We start from the raw sequence: 16,726 nt of genomic DNA, 5'->3' as shown, positions 1-16,726 counted from the left end.
CCTTAAACCCTTTCTCTCTCCTTCACCGACATGTACAAAAATCGCCCACTTTGAAGTGGTGACAACAAAACACTCATTGATAATTTCAAACTCAATGTAAATCAATTCTTAAAACTTTGTTTTATTCACTATCAACCTTGTATGCATCACAAATGCAACGCAAGGGGGGAGAATGTCAGGGCAATAGCCCCGAACCCTGAGCCACATGTAATTAGATACATATAGTCACATGGGTAAGCAGGAACCTCCGGGTAACTGCTTACACACTACCATAAAATACACACATTTGTATCACTTACAGCTCTGTGTGCTGAGCTACCCCCAGAGACCTCACAGGCATGCAGCTTAAAATAAACGGCGTCTGCCAATGATGCACAAGTCCGCATTTTTCATAGCCATCGGGAGCCCAGTCATTGTGGACTGAACATGCAAGAGTCCAGAGGGAAGCAAGGGAGAATGTAAGACTGCAGAGTTGGTCACCAAGCCAGAAGTCTGCAGAAGTATGGATCAGAGCTGATTATGTTGGGGGTAGTTGTTGGAGTTACAATGACGCATGACTCACTAACCAAACTCACATGATCTTACTTTCCGTTTCCGTTGTATTGATACCGTGACTGCATTGTATATAGGTAATTGTTTGGGTCTATTTTCTTTTTCCCCTCAGTTCTTCATTTACGGAGACTGAGCTTCCGCGTTAGCCCTCCTATTAGTAGTGACATTTCTGCTTGCTTGAAAACTAAGAATACGGATACCCCGTTACATTCAGCAGGCCAATTCCCAACAAGAGCATGCCTACCTCGACAGGGATGAGACCAGAGACGAACAATGTCAAGAATTTCTTCAAAAACCAATACCTTGATGATCTTGCAAACATAGGTAACGGGTTCAGAACAAAACAAATAGTGAATCCAAGCCAGACTATCATGCAAGTATGAGCAAATGGCGAATATTAAGCGGATAAAAATGGGGAGTACCTCGCCTAATGGCCAGGTCAAGGACAGACATGACATTTGAATGAACGGGAAAGCCGATGCAGTAGGGTCGGTCGGGGAGCTCCGGATGTGCCTTCCTCCACTCCATGATAGCAGAGTGAGTGAGGATCCAACCAGATATCTGTGCGTAAGGCTTGAACCATTCTGCACACAAACAATCATAAACAGAATGTAACAAAACCCCGAGGTCTAAGCTTCAAGTTCAAGCTGTATTCCATGGGTTCGATGTAGCCAAAAGATCTCTTCCAGCGCCCAACTTCTGTTAATTTTTTCTAATGGCGTTTTGCTCGCTCTCATACACTGCATTAGTATTGGTATTCGATCACCGGTATGGATTATATGAACAACTTGGTGGCCCACGAATGCAGACCGGCCTCATGTAGAGATTTCGGAGCTTCCGTAGTGAAGGCGAGCAAGCGGGAAGAAATTACCACGTTATCCATGGCAGAAGATGCAATCGCCTTCATCGGTCATCTCGGATTCAGAGGCATAGATGCATGCAGTGGGTCGATGAGGGGCGTTATTCTCCAACAAATCCTCATCCTCACTTCTACCACACCACATGTGCGGTTCCTTTTCGGATACACCATGCTCTTCTCGCAGTTACAACGACAAAAATTCCTTGCGGTGACCCGGAGTTCATTGAATATCTTGCCAAACCACCCCCGGTTGATGGACGACTTACGGATGAGAGGAAAATGATGATTGCGAGACCTATGGTTGAGCTTGGCTACGATGTAGATTTTCGAAGGACATCTGAAGGAAAAGCGAAAGTGGAAAAGCTCTTGATCCTTAAAAGACATTCGAAACAAATTGGTGTGGAGTTGTGTCGTATGAGGGTGACTCATCTTCACCTTGTTATTACCGTGCAGCTCATCCTAGTCATCCACAGCACAAAAGATCGTATCATTCACTACGCAGAATCTATCTATCTCACCAGACATGTCAAACATGCACGACGCATCGCAATCGATCCAAGTGGAAAGGTGCCAGGGAGTGTACCCTCGGAGGCGTATGGATATTCATGGTATGGGCCCCGGGTCTGGGTTAATGTTGTACAAACATTCACCAAAGGGGGGTGTAGAGGAAGAGAGGGTCAAATTGTAACTTGTGTGGCATGTCATGAAGAATCGCCTGACTGCACATAGACGCGGCATGGACTGGAGGGATGTCGGAGTGTGAACGAATCAAGAATGATTAAGCCACACTCTCCCGATCCTTAGTCGTGGTTCCCAGCATCGCTTCAAAATCACGACGAAGCAGAACCAGGGCGACTTGGCAGCACACAAGGACTGCATAAGAGAAGTTCTGTTCCAATTGTGATTTGACGTGGTCAGAACAGCAATATGTACGTGCCACCAGTCCAACAGAGCAACCGTGAAGAGTGTATATTGATGTGAACTTTAAGGGACCTGACAAACGCTGACCGAGGTCGGATCCAATAACCAGAAAGGCCATCGTAGCCAAATTGTAGCGCCACTCTACTCCACTCAATGCCACCGCAACCGCCGAGAGGAGCCGGCGAAGCAATGGGGATGTGTCTTGGCGCACCGGAAGTAGCGAGCATCTCAGAACGCGCGTAAATGATAATGTCGATGCTGAGCCGATGTTGATGGGTGTTTTGGACAGCTGATCAGCGTGGTCTAAAGCGCCTGCAAGGTTCGCAAAGGACCACTCCAAGCACTCGTAGGAAAAGATATCAGGAGAGCAGGTGGTCCATTTCTATACAGGGAAAACAGCCACATGGATTCGAATCCCACGCCACACGCTTACTTGATGACTAAGGAGAATGACAAGGACGCATGCTTGAACGTCGGAAAAAGAAAGCACATGGAGAGTGGTCCCTTGCGTCGTCTTATTTGGCAGATTCCGCCCAAGCATGATATAGAATGAAATCGGAATAGACAGGAGGAACCAAGCTACGACATGCTTCAGGCTTACATGCATGACACCGCACGGACAGAGTAGTAAGAAGGATAGATCGATACTGAAACGAACAAGTAGAACACGAACAACGGTATGTCGTGCTCAGTGCGCACAACAAATCCTCCAGTTAACGTATCAGGTTCTGATCGATGCGGTTAGTTGTTGGGTGTTATTTGGGTCCAGGGCCAACGGACCTGCCCGATACGAATGGCTGTGGCTTCAATTGCCTGGGGATGCTCGATTTGGGAACCTCTTCCCAATGCCCGTTCGATACATGTCTTGCTCGATTGCACCCGGAAACTACATGCAAGCGCATTTCTCGGGCGTCCTCATGAACCGTTGAGAAGTCATGGTGTGGGTATGCATTGCTCCGCCGCCCATCTGTACCTTTTTCGGTACACTCAGTAATATTCCGCAATGGGATTAAGTCCAACCTTGAGGAGCTTCTTTCCCTGCCTGCATCCACGTGGTCATTTCCCTAATACCCCCACCTTTGCCACACGTCTTCTCGAATCTTCGCCTCTGCTTCGTAGACATTGTTGATCTTCCCCACCATTCCTGATAAGTAATTTTGACGGGATCGGACACCTCGGCGACGGACGGCTTCAACGCCACACAACTTAAGGTCTCAGATAATTTGCAGTAGGTTGATACCTTGCTCTTTTTTTCCTCCGCTGCGGCTCCCAACGGTGATGGCTTTGTCACAATGCTGACAAGCCTAGCGCGTGCCTAGTTCCATTTCCAAGTCATCCTCCACCTTCGATCTCTTCTATCTAGAGACATGAACGTTCCTACATTGGTTCTTTCGGAGGACGAAGGCTCCGCCCAGACCTCTATTACGTCCGCTGCAACAACGCCAAACCACCAGGACTCCGGAAATGTTGTTGCTGGCACTGGAAATGCCACCGAAGATGCCACCAATTCCGTCGATAGTGAGTCAGCTATTTGCAGAGCCTTGGATCCCTCTTGTTCAAGCCATCGACCTCCTTATCAGAAGCGATCGCTATGTTATTACCGTCTCAGCGTGGCCCCGAAGGATATTTCCATGACACGATCCCCTCCTTCGCTTCAAGCTCGACTTCAAGTAAGAATCAATATTATGATGCCTTGAATCCGCACTCATCCGAGTTTTAAAGCTTGATGAGGGAATCGAGCCCTCACTCGAGCCTCCTCTGCCCGATGACACATCTTCTACAACGGTTCGTGACCGACTTAGCGTTCCATTTTCCTGGTCAACACCCACTTTATCCGATGGTTCATCCACAATTGCCCCATCTTTTGCATCTTTTGCATCGTTCACATCATCTTTAAGGAAGAGAGTTGCAAGCATTGCGTCGGCAGGCGCTTTCTTTGCCGAATGCTTGGACTCGAAACCATATCGGATCTTTTCTGTCCAAACGTTCTGCGAAAGCTTATTCAACAGTCGTCGTGCTGCAAATGCCAGGATCGTGTCCGTTCAACGATATGGGGATCTTCAAGGGGTGCCGCATCGATTTCTCATCCTGCATGTCACTCGAGCCGATGGAAGAGAGTTCTACCTTCGGTTGGATCGCAGACGGGACCGCCAAGTCCCCTTGTTGTTGTTTGGGGTACGGGATTTGGGAACGTCACGCGCGATAGATACGGTATGTAACGGACTCTTCGATGTCTTTACCGCAGCTAAGAGGCGGTACTACTGATAGGCTGCTGTTTCTGGTAGACTCGACCACCTTCTTGATTTCACCAACAAGAAGTCGGGCGTAGAGGCCATCATGATCTTCCCCACTCCCGTTCCTCTGATTGCGGCTGCGCAAGTTCTGTACGCAATTGCAGCAGAATCTCCTGGTTACAAGCTAACCAAAGTAAGCATCAATGTTCGACCAGGTGTCGTCATCAGTGATCCACTAACTACATGTAGGAAAATTGTTGGTTTTTCGCTTCCGTCATTCAGGAAATGTTGCTGCGGAGGTTCGGGGCAAAGTATGAGAGAGGGTCTCTTAACCATCCCACAATCGGTGCTGAGAGACGAGACCGCATCACAGTTCTGACATATTCGCACATTGCAAAAGACATTAATGCCGATCCACAGACAATCATAAAATTCGCTGATTTAATGGCAGATTCAAGGCTAAGGAAGGCTGTGAAGTCTATCCTCGATACTGTAAAACAGCATCATGTGAGAGAATAGCCTGCGTGCCGTCATTCACCGTCACTGATCCGGTTTGAGCTAGCAGTCCGCTTATCACAGTTCCCCACCCAACGCATTCCAAATCTCCACATCCACTCAAGCTCTCCTTGCTGTATTGCAACGGACATTACACGAATGCCTACATGGACTCAATGGAACCCAAGGCGCACGGATCTTCCCAAACGATTTCACCGAGTTAGTAAATTAATTGGTTATTCCACTGAACAGCCTATTTTACGCAACTCCCGCTAACTTCCTGTTTTCTAGTAAATTAGTTCAGATCCTCCCATCATGGAAACAACTTCAAAATAATCTCACCACTGCAATATCGAGTATGATACACCTCTTGGAATCATCTGTATGTGGATCACGCTGGAGTCGGAGTCATGAACTGTCTAACCTATCCAGTAGCTGCAAGAAGCTCTTACACTGCATCCCCCTACCCCAGTTACCTACGATTCGTTCAAAAATGATGTGGATCCATTTTTCAGGCTCTCTCCGAGGAAAGGCATGGTGCTTTTCGCATTAGAACTGCTCGGGCAATGTGCAGTGCTGGATCAGTTTCCAACTCTATGGCGTTTCCAACTAGATACAGAAATTCCTGATCTCCAACCTGAGTTTGAGAGGCTGATGACGACGCAGCTGAAGTTTGGGTGTCGTCATTGGGTCACTCTCCTTTGTACATTGGATGAGCCCCACGATGATGAAATAATGAAGGCCCTTTCCGGCGCTGTCCCGGCGCTTCTCCACTGGATTGCCGCAATGGGAATCATGGGTGAAATTGACCAAGCGTGCCAAAGCATGAAAGAACTACAGCGATGGCTAGTGTGTCAAAAATTACTTGGATACTAGCGTATGGCTCACTTTGGTGTTTTGAAGGTCGGCATTCAAGCAGTCAATAGTATAAGTCATGTAATAGCCAATCATGGTCACCGCAAGCGGGGATAATCCACAGCCCAAGTAAACCCTGCTCTGCGGCATTTTCTCCAGATGGCTGTCATCTAGTCTCAGCCTGTGCGGATGGCATCGTGCGGATCTGGGATGCGGCGACGAGAGTGCTTCTGAAGGAAATGAAGGGACATACTCATGGGGCCAATTCCGTTGCATATTCACCAGATGGGATTCATCTGGCCTCGGCATCGGATGATTGTACTGTGCGGTTCTGGGATGCGGTAACAGGAGCATGCCTTCGAGATCTGAAGGGGCATACTCACTGGGTGAAATTTGTGACATTTTCCCCTGATGGCCTTCGTCTGGCCTTGGCCTCGCGCGATCGCACTGTGCAAGTTTGGGATACAGCAACAGGGGACCCCCTCCGGGAATTGAAGGATCATAATGCCATTGTCTATTCTGTTTCCTTTTCACCAGATGGGTGTTATCTAGCCTCAGATGATACCAATGTGCGTATCTGGGATGCATCGACAGGAGCGCTTTTTCGAACACTGGGGGAACGTGCCTCCAGCATCCATTTTGTGAAGTTTTCGCCAGATGGATGTTATCTGGCCTCAGGCTTATGGGGTGGAACCATATATGTTTGGAATGCGGAAACAGGAGTCCTGCTTCGAGAACTGAGTGGACATACTGTTGGAGGAACCGTGTGCTATGGGAGGCCGGACGAGTTTTCGTACAGCCACATTCCCACATCTGGGTGAGGAACTCGCCCGGACAGCCACATTCCCGCGGTAGCGTGACTACTTAGTCACAACACCTTTTCTCTTTTATATTATTTCGGACTAATCCGTGCCAGGCCACGGACATATTCATTCATTTGAATTCATTTCCTTTTCCCTCAGTTCTTCACGCATATTGGCTGAGACTGAGGTTAGTTAGTTACATTCCCTCATTGCTTTATCATTGTAACTTATATTATGTATATTACCTCTAGTCATTACTCATAGGTAATATATCTAGTTCTTCACGCATATTGGCTGAGACTGAGTCATTACTCATAGTCCAGCTCCGGGATCACAAGTGTCGCTCATCAACACATACTGCTGTAATCAACTCCCTGGATTTTTCACCGGATGGCCGTCACTTGGCCTCGGCTTCAGATGACCACACAGTGCGCATCTGGGATGTGACAACAGGAGCGCCTCTTCGAGAGCTGAAAGGGCATACTGATCGTGTTTGGTCCGTGTTCGCCAGATGGTTGTTATCTGGCCTCGGCATCTCGGGATGGCACCGTACATGTCCGGGATGTAACAATGGAATTACCCATTCAAGGGCCAAAGGCAACGAAAGGTCATGTTGACACCATATCCTGTGTGGAATTTTCACCTGATGGATGCCATCTTGTTTCGGCCTCCAAGGATGGCAGAGTGTGTGCCTGGGACATTGCGGACAGGAGTTGCATTGAGCAGACACGGCTCAATGAGATCTTTCGTCCCCACCAAATGCTATTTTCCACCGATGCCTTAACACTTCGCATCCGAGGTCAGCAAGAGACAAAACATTTCAGCTTTCCAAAGTTAAGCGACCTACCCAACCCAATTTCAACATTCTTCCACAATTCTTCACCCACCCATCTCTTTCTTGATCATAATGCTCTTTGCATCGAGCGCGAAAACCTTGCCCTGCACATCTGTTGGCTACCTGATTACTTTAAGCCTAGCTGTCCAACCGCGGAACACGGTAACCATGTCAGCATTGGTGGAGAGGGAGGGATGATCACGTTCATCAATTTAGACAGACTTGTACCCCCCTCCATTTAGCACTTGCATGGTATGACCACGAACTTTGCTGGGCATATACAAGGATCGCAACTGCAAATACTAATTTCTAACTTGACTAATTTTTAACTTTTAGCGATAGGAGGCGAACCTGTTCAGAGTTTACTACATATTAGCAGGCTCTTGGCATATGCATGTAATTGCTCCTTTTGACGTGTTGAATTGATATCATCATTTCCTTGTGTCATCCCAATGCCCCGTTCATGATAACCAATCCTGATTATCCGATTCCCTGTGGACCTGCGCCTCATGAATGAACACTTAGCCTCTCATCGGGCATTATATAAGGTCTGCACTTGGATACCTGAACAGATAAATCTACCACTGGGCTAATTTACAGGGTGAGAGACGATAAAAATGGAGGAAATCATGCATATGAATATTGAGAGGGGTACGTAAGACCCAATCTGATGCACAGAACCTAGGAATTTGTATAGGATCCCTTGCGGATGGTCTGTAAGTGAATATGATGGGGTAGATTGGAGATGTTCCACCGAGGGGTGTCACGCAGCGTCCATACCATGCCACAGGTTTATAGGAGATCGAGCACATAGTGATTGAGAGTGGATGATGCTGGGACGAAGAGGTGGAGAATAACTAAGAGCGGACTCGTGTACCGGAGATTGGCCAGCTTGCATAGTGGGTCTATAATGGAGTATCTAGGCCAACGCCCCCAGGCTGAGCAAGTACAGCAAGCCGAGACTCGCGCTGATGTTCATACACTCAGTCCGCTCGCAGCGCACAGTTGACTGGACAGTGACAGAGAACGGGCTTGACCCCTGTAGCCTTCGTGGGATCCGGCTCGGATCTCAAGTGCTTGGCATGGCTGTGGCTTTCAACTGGAGATGCTTGATTTGGGAACCTCTTGCCATTGAATGGCTAACCATCCAATACATGTGTGTTACTTGATTGTGCACAGACACTACATACAAGCGCACATCTCAGGCACGAAGCTTTGGTGTGAGTATGGATATGCTCCGCCGCCCAGCTGCAGTACACTCAGCAATAGGATCAAGTACGACAAGAGCTTCTTCCCTGCCTGCATACACCTGGCCGTTTTCCCGATATTACCAATGTAGTTCCACACCCTCACCATGCATCTTCTCGAATCTTCGCCTCTCTGCTCCGTAGACGTTGCCAATCTCCTTCTGATAAATATCAAGGATTTTAACTGGCCCGGGATTGGATATCCCGACTGCAACTTCGATGCCACTTGAAGTCTCAAATTGTTGAGGATAATCTGCAGTAGGTTGGTGCCTTTTGCTCTTTTTTCCCTCCGCTCTGGCTCCAAACAGCCATGGCCATATCACGATGTTGACAGCTCTGGTGCCTAGTTCTATTTACATGTCATCATCTTCTGCCTCCGATTTCTTCTATCTAGGGACATGGACCTTCCTACGTTGATTCTTCCGGAGGACGAAGGTTCGGCCCACACCTCTACTGCAATGACAATCAGGCTACCGGAACCCCCGGCAGTGTTACTAGCTCCCGGAATGCGGGTGAAAGTGGATTGTGTTGGCGGTGAGTGGTATCTGCGAGCCTTGCTGTTCGAGCCTTTGATACCCTTATTAGAAACTCTCTCCGTGTTGTCCCTATCCCAACATACAATTGCCGGAGACTCTTTCAATAACGTGGATACCATTTCGGTTTTTCAGTTTGACTTCGCTAGGCCCTGTGATCATCGATCCTCCCTTATATCCTGAACTAGCCTCCGTCGGTTTCCTCTTCGAAGGATGGGTTTTGTAACGTTGTTGTGGGGACAAGTCCGTGCAGGTCAAACCAACCCTTGTCACACATTTCACCCCCTACTGCATCAGGGACTAGGATTGGTGAGTTGTGGTAATAGTAGGAGTTGTAGAGACTGTGGAGGTGGTTCTGACGAGTCCAAGATCGTCGGATTTGGTGGAGTGGTTGAGGAGATCTGACATTTTCTTTATTTTCTTTACTATTTTCATTCATTCACGCATGCAACTTTCCTTTTATATTTGTATCGGACTCTTCCGTGACAACTGTACAGACAGTTAGTTAGAGGTTAGAGAGAGTATCAGCACCGTACTCGCAGGACCCACATCTACCCTGAGAGATAGAGAGATACCTACCCCCCCCCTAGACCTGAGCCACGAGTCTAGATTGATAGACCCGTTACAACGTCTTGAACTTTCACTCATTTTGACTCTAATAGCTCAATGCTGGCATCAAGCCCTCACTCGAACCCCCTTCCGACGATGATGACGCGTTTTCCATGAAAGCACCATTGCTTCGCAGTCGACTTAACACCCCCATTCCCCATTCCTCCACTTCTTTATCAGTGTTGCCCCATCTATTACTTCCTCCTCGGGGCCCGAACACCTTTCCTCCAACAACCCATTTTCCATAGGAACACCATCGCTTCGCAGCCCACTCAGTGGCCCCTTTTCTCGTTCCTCGTTCCTCCACCTCATTATCAACCTCGTCCACAATTGCCCAATCTTTTACCTCGTCCTTCAGGAAAAAAGTCACAAGCATTGCATCGGCAGGCGCTTTCTTCACGGAAATGCTTGGACTCTCGGCCATATCGAGAATTTCCTGTACAAACTTTTAGTGAAAGTTTATTCAACAGTCCTCGTGCTGTTAATGCTAGGACTGTGTCTGTTCAGCGATATGGCGATGTTCTAGGAGTGTGACGTCAGTTCCTCATCTTTCATGTCGCTCGAGCCGACGGGAAGGACTTCTACCTCTGGTTGGATCGCAGACTGGACTGCCAGGTCCCGTTGCGGGCATTTGTGACACAAGGTTTCCAGACGTAAGGTGCCACAGATACAGTATGTAATGATGAACTTCTAACGATGGCCCCAGAGCTAAAATGTGGGACCCTGACAGGCTGCTCTTTCTGGTTGACTTGACCACCTCCTCGATTATGCAAACAAAAGGGCCAGCGTAGAGGCCATTATGGTCTTCCCTACCCCGTCTCCTCTCATTGCAGCTGCGAAAATTCTATGTGCTATTGAAAAAGAGTCCCTGCAATACAGGTTGACCAAAGTACGCGCCAATGTTCACTGCTTGGCTACCACCGTTGATCTGCAGACACATAGTACAATTGCTGGTTCGTCGTCTCTACTGTCCAGGAAGTGTTGCTGCTGAGGTTTGGGGCCAACTATGAGCCGTCTCATGGTTAATTGGCCCGATTTATTTACCAGTTACTTCAGTACATTCTTCAAGCTCTTTCCAAAATGTGAAGTCGTGCTGTTGGCAATGGAGCTGCTGGGGAAATGCATGATACTGGATCAATCGCCAACGGAATGGCACTTCCACATAAATCGTGACATTTCCAATCAACAGCCTGAACCCGGGAAGTTGGTGTCGACCCAGCTGAGGTTTGTGTGCTGTCATTGGATCACCCTCCTTTGTGAGCTGGACTCCCAAGATGATGAAGTAATGCAGACCCTTTCCCACACTGTGCCAGCACTTCTTCACTGGATTGCAGCAATGGGGATCATGGGAAAAATTGATCAAGCATGCTGAGGCATGAGGGCTACAAGCAGGGAACATAGCAACAAGTGTGGGTAATTTTCTTTGTAGAGACAGTCAAGACAATAGGTTCAACAGCACAGTGCAGGACAGGAGTCCAAAGTTGTTAACTCGATGACATGCAGCCCCAGGCCAGGAACGATCGTCACTCGGAGCAGAGCCAAAAGCTCATGCAGTCTCGGCACTACTAGCTGTCTTATGAAATTCCCTGCATCAAGTGGTAGACATTGACTGCTTGTTTTAGCTCTGCTGGTGGTGCACGTCATATGTGTAATGAATCAAATCGATCTCGGATTTAAGTTATTCATCTGGAAATACTATCATGGCACGGCCTCTCAATGGCTTGTTGACCATAGAAGATAAATGACACCCCCAAGTAGTATGAAAACAAACAAGGAGAAGAGTCATCTCTTGGCATGATGTTTAGCTACCAGTACCCCTTCACCCAAAGTAACAAAGTAAAGAACCCAGGGAACCGCACCGAAAAGCAAATCATTCACCAGGCAACTAATGGTGTTTTAGGGTCTGATGACATACTTTGCAGATTTGGAATCATGGTGGTGGAGTCGGTGACGGTGAGAACACCAATCGAGGAGATAGCATAATGGTATGTAAACCTAATAACGCCCCTTAGTAGAACAGACAAAAGCCACGTGCACAACGATGAAAATGAGGAAATATATTTTAAAACCAACTAGAGATGTGAATACAGTTGAAACGGTGATATGCCATACCTGAGATAACCCATAACCTGCCATAACCCATAGGAATTTCCGGGAACCGCTACGGTTCCTATCAAAAACCAGATCCTAACCCATAAACCTGCCATCCCCCATAACCCATAATGTGAATGGGGATTTTTATATTGAAATTTGATCTGTAACCCATAGTATGTGACATGTAAATGTTTAGTGACAGTTAATAATCACAGAATGACACAGAAAATATTATGAAAAGAGGGTATCCTTAATAGGAGAAATAGGATGAGTATTGTGGAACTGGTAAACAACCCATTGGAGGTCATCCACATCTTGTGTGCAACGGGCAACTCAGAAACGATAGAGTAGTGTGGTGATGACCCCAACAAATGTCAATCTGATGATAACATCTTAAATGCGGTGTCTGTGTCAGGGCACGTCTTTGGGTCGCTAGCGTAAGTAGCGCATTGCCACATGACCCACATTCCCATCAACTTCTTCTTCTTTTCGCTTCTTGATCTCCAGTTTGATCCAGTCTGCAGCTGTCAGTTATGATGCTGCATGATCTTCTATCTTCTTTGATCCATTGCTACCGGTTATTAGTTAGTTGCCTGATAGCCACCTCTATTGTGTACATGAGACCTTGTGCTGGCATGGGCATGTCCCCCAGCTTTAATATCAACTAGGTTTCTGGGGCCTTCTTTGTTGCAAGCATGCATGACCCTGACAGTCTGAGGCCTGGAGAAACAAGGAAATGGACAGCTGTCAGGGCACACCAGCCTGACCCGGCTCCACCTGGCCCCACCTGACCCGGTACCCTGCTGTCCACCCCTCCTCAACCTCCTCCCCCTTTCCTTTCCCCCTCCTCATTTCTGCTTCCTTATCTTCTTTCTATTTTACTTTATCTTTATCTTTTCTTTATTTTACATGGATGACCTTTCCTTGTATCAATGTACCATTGACCCACCTGCAGCGTGCCCATGACACACCTGGCCCAGACACCTCAGGTGACTTCCTGCTGGGCCCAGCATGTGTGCTTGCACTGGATGCCCTTGGGATCTCCCATGGAGACACATGGGTGGTTATGGCTGTGTGCAAGGGTGACATGGCATCCATCAGGTGACCCAAGCTGCATGTATATAAACACTAGAGACCTTTAACCCGTGGGGTGCTCGTTCCTCGCACACCCATGCATTTAGCGGTCTCTAGCTCCTGCGGAGGGCATCGGGGCTGCGCCCCGAACCCCCCTGGGGCGTTGCCCCAGACCCCATGCAATGTCATCCTTGTTATTATTGTTCCCCTTGTGCTAAAGAAATAATAAGATATATGGTGATTATTTATGCACCAAGGGGCCAGCCCCTGGAACCCCTGCTCCTGTGGAGGGCCATTGGGGTGTTGCCCCAAACCCCACTCCTGCGGAGAGCCTTGGGGCTGCGCCCCCAACCCCCCCCTCTATTAATCATGCCACAGAAATGAGAAAAGCCTATTCTTGTTATATTGTCCTCCTTGTGCAAGTAAAGATGCAATGGGATATATAATTAATCAATCAGAACATCATGATACACTACATTTGATGTCAAAGAGTCATGGTGTCCAGGAGGGAAAATGACTTTAATGTTTTGAGGAGAAGTAACCCTCGACAGTGCAACATAAAGTTGTCCATGACTGAAGCATGGTGCACGCAAATCAAGCCCCACATGCTTCACAGATTGTCCCTGTGCCTTGTTCACAGTCATAGCAAAGGCCAATGCAACTGGAAACTGCCGCCGTTTGAGGATAAAGTTCAACTCCCCTAAGTCTGATGGTGTGAGGGTCATTCTTGGGATAAAAGCAACTTTCCCATGATGAAAACCTCCAAGGACATGGGCTTGAATCACTCTCCTTCCCAGATGCTCAACACGAAGGCAAGTTCCATTGCAAAGTCCATCCTGCACTGACAGGTTTCGGAGGAGAAGAATTGGGGATCCAACTTTCAGGGCCAATTTTGAAATAGGAACACCTGATGCATTGATGGAGTTGAGGTACTCCACTGGAATGGGATCAGGATGGTCAGCACCCTCTTTGTCCACAGCAGAATCAGCAGAGTCATAAATCATCTCCTCCCCAGGAAATTTGGCTAAGATGCGTTCATTGATGGAATGGACATCAGCATTACATGGAGCAAGGATGATGTGATCAGAAAAGTATGGATCTGGGTGATTAGGAGTGGAAATATTGGGGTAGGTGACTTCGATAAGGTCTTCAAGTGTGGCACCTCTTGAAATGACCATGGATTCAGGAAGCCGAACATGAGTGGGCGAGTGTTGATTGCGGCCATGACCAACATCGAGCAGCCATCGAGCAAATTGCCTAACCTGAGGGTGTGCCCCATTCTCCAAACGCATATTTTGTGTCAAATGGAAGACATCGAGCTCTCTCCAGATAGAAGACTTGCAGAGGGTCACACCAACAATGATCTCTCTTGAGCCTCTGGGGACAACTGGGAGGACTTGTTGGAAATCCCCACCAAAAACCATGGTCAAACCTCCAAACCGACGATTATTGTGGCGTAACTCCTGCAATGTCCTGTCAAGTGCCTCAGGAGCATGATGGGACATCATAGGGGCTTCATCCCAGATGCAGAGGACATTTTGAGTAGCAAGAATATCGCCTAAAGGAGAATGGCGTTCGATTCTGCAGGTGGAATCCTCATGAATCTGGAGAGGGAGTTTGAAGGTGGAATGGGCTGTAGCGCTGAAGGAGAGAACGAAGGAAGGTCAGTTGGGAGGTTCAAACGAGACCACCACCAAGCTGTTCCCTGGTTCTTTAGTTAGGATGGGGAAGTGTACTAGTGTTGTTTATTGTAAATATAGTACCAATCCGAGTGTTTTGGCTAATTCTATTTTTATGGGTTAGTTTTAAAGTTTCTGGGAATTGACTTACAGATAAACCGAACCCTGCGGAGCTGTTTCTTTATTGAAATTTATTAATTTGTCTAGGTGTAATTCTGTGTAGCATTGTTTAATTTGGATTTAAACTTGAATTTAATCTTCTACTTGGTGAAGTTTCAAAGATTCTATTCAGTTAATGAATTTTGATGGTGTCTGGAGTGTCCCTTGAGTTCGTTTTATTTTTGTCTTATTTTATCGCTTGTTTTAACAGTAGCAAAATAACTGTTTTGTGTTTACACTTTGAAATCTGGAGTGTTAACCAGCTCTCCTGTTGAAATATCTACTTAATATTTCTCTCCTTAATTGCTGCCTTTTACTACAGTGGCAATCTTAACTGTATATCACTTTTTCGCACTGGAGTGACAACCAGAAATGCTTGAGAAAAATAATACTCTATTTTCTTACTTCTCTGAGGGGGGCGAAAAGTCGCAGAAAGGGTCTCCCTTTTATACTCCTTGGGTTGCCTTCCTTTTTCATGCTCTACCTTCTATTTACAGGATTTATTTACAGTGTATTTTTCTCAAACTGAATAAAAAGTGAAATTTTCATGCTATAGTTCCACTGCGCTTTGCTGCGCTGAACTGCGGCTCTACTGCGGTCAGACTGTGCCTGGAATCCTTATTGTCCTTCCTCGCCTAAGCTATTTTAATGGTTAATTAGAATTTGTCTGCGCCGCATTTGCCGCAGTTCCCTATTTCAAATTCCCCATATTTCCCATTAAGTTCGCTATGACTCGGTCATACTGAATTCAAACCTCGCATTACTATGCGTGCAACTGCGCTGAGACCTTCAGCTGATTTATTCCAATTTTATTTAGTGACATTTAGTTAAAATGAGACTGAAATGATAAATGAGTGAATTATTCAGGTTTAAAACTGAAAGAAAAAGTTGCTAGTAATCAAGAATTACTCAAACGAATGTGTTATAGCTCTCTACTTCATTAGAACATCGTTCCCTAAAATTCCCGCCATGGTCCGTCGTAGTTTAGTAGTTTTCGTGAATTTCGTTCATATTCCCTGATTCCCCTTTGTATTATCACATCCTAATCCTCCATATGTATTGTTTGTTGTTATAGTAGGTCGTCCTCGAAGATATCATATTTTTATGTATTTTATTTAGGGCTCTAGACCTCTTGAAGCTGTCTTCCCGCGTGTTTTCAGGTTTCTAACTTCATGTCCTTGTATCTCATTCATTTCTGGATGTTTTCTCACGTTCTTGGTATCATAAATTTTCATTTATTCCCACCTTTCCAATGGTACTAAGGTTGTGTCCTATTTCCCTGTATTCGTTGAGTTAGCAAAGTTTCGCGCGCACATTCGGTAATCATGTGCGTCGTTCCCATAGTCGTTCGTATGCGGGAGCCGTTTTCGTTTAGTTGTTCGGGATTTATGATATGCGCAGGTGTTTATTTCTTTCATATGGGCTTCTGTGATTTATTTCAGATTTTTCCCTCATGATCTAAGGTTGTTTTGCACTTTTCGTGCTTTGTTTCGACCGGGCTCTTCCTTATTTGAACGGAAATTGGTCTTCGCGATCTGCCGAAGTGCGGATCTCGGTTCCGACGGCCAGTTCCCTGCGCATCGCCACCCTCACGTGTCATTATACATGATGCGGATTCCTATATTCCCGTCATGGGTATAACTTCACAACGGCTGGACCGTTTGGGCTGAGAATTTGCATAACTATAGTTTCCCATTTTTAATAATTTCTGTGTAAATTTCGTTGTATGTTTTAATTATGGATCCTACGCAAACATCGTCTTGTCCCTGAGCTCGGA

At 46.8% G+C, this 16,726-nt stretch overlaps 4 protein-coding genes across 4 annotated transcripts; 2 read left to right on the top strand and 2 right to left on the bottom strand.

Annotated features, from left to right (window-relative positions):
* Positions 1 to 614: 614 nt before the first annotated feature.
* EI90DRAFT_3081071 (uncharacterized protein) lies at positions 615 to 1,199 on the bottom strand. The gene is made up of 4 exons (XM_039061930.1): positions 1,143 to 1,199; positions 975 to 1,113; positions 797 to 918; positions 615 to 736 (listed from the first exon to the last, which is right to left on the bottom strand). Exons 1-4 carry the CDS (start codon positions 1,152 to 1,154, stop codon positions 707 to 709), a joined length of 303 nt encoding a protein of 100 aa, XP_038910299.1. The 5' UTR covers positions 1,155 to 1,199; the 3' UTR covers positions 615 to 706.
* A 50-nt stretch (positions 1,200 to 1,249) lies between these two features.
* Positions 1,250 to 1,931, top strand: EI90DRAFT_3081068 (uncharacterized protein). The gene is made up of 2 exons (XM_039061929.1): positions 1,250 to 1,783; positions 1,847 to 1,931. Exon 1 carries the CDS (start codon positions 1,323 to 1,325, stop codon positions 1,692 to 1,694), a length of 372 nt encoding a protein of 123 aa, XP_038910298.1. The 5' UTR covers positions 1,250 to 1,322; the 3' UTR covers positions 1,695 to 1,783; positions 1,847 to 1,931.
* Positions 1,932 to 3,711: 1,780 nt separating this feature from the next.
* On the top strand, positions 3,712 to 4,597 carry EI90DRAFT_3081052 (uncharacterized protein; the record flags this gene model as incomplete). The annotated part of the gene is given in 3 exon segments (XM_039061928.1): positions 3,712 to 3,850; positions 3,870 to 4,002; positions 4,047 to 4,597. The coding sequence occupies 3 exon segments, from the start codon at positions 3,797 to 3,799 to the stop codon at positions 4,595 to 4,597; spliced, it is 738 nt and encodes a 245-aa protein (XP_038910297.1). The 5' UTR covers positions 3,712 to 3,796.
* A 5,392-nt stretch (positions 4,598 to 9,989) lies between these two features.
* Positions 9,990 to 10,367, bottom strand: EI90DRAFT_3020562 (uncharacterized protein; the record flags this gene model as incomplete). The annotated part of the gene is made up of 1 exon (XM_039057516.1): positions 9,990 to 10,367. One exon carries the CDS (start codon positions 10,365 to 10,367, stop codon positions 9,990 to 9,992), a length of 378 nt encoding a protein of 125 aa, XP_038910296.1.
* Between the last annotated feature and the right edge of the window lie 6,359 nt (positions 10,368 to 16,726).

Source organism: Cantharellus anzutake (assembly GCF_015039405.1).
Source record: "Cantharellus anzutake strain C23 chromosome Unknown EI90scaffold_83, whole genome shotgun sequence".
Classification (NCBI taxonomy): Eukaryota; Fungi; Basidiomycota; class Agaricomycetes; order Cantharellales; family Hydnaceae; genus Cantharellus; species Cantharellus anzutake.
Note: the sequence above shows the minus strand (reverse complement) of the source record. Positions and strands in the feature narration are given on the sequence as shown.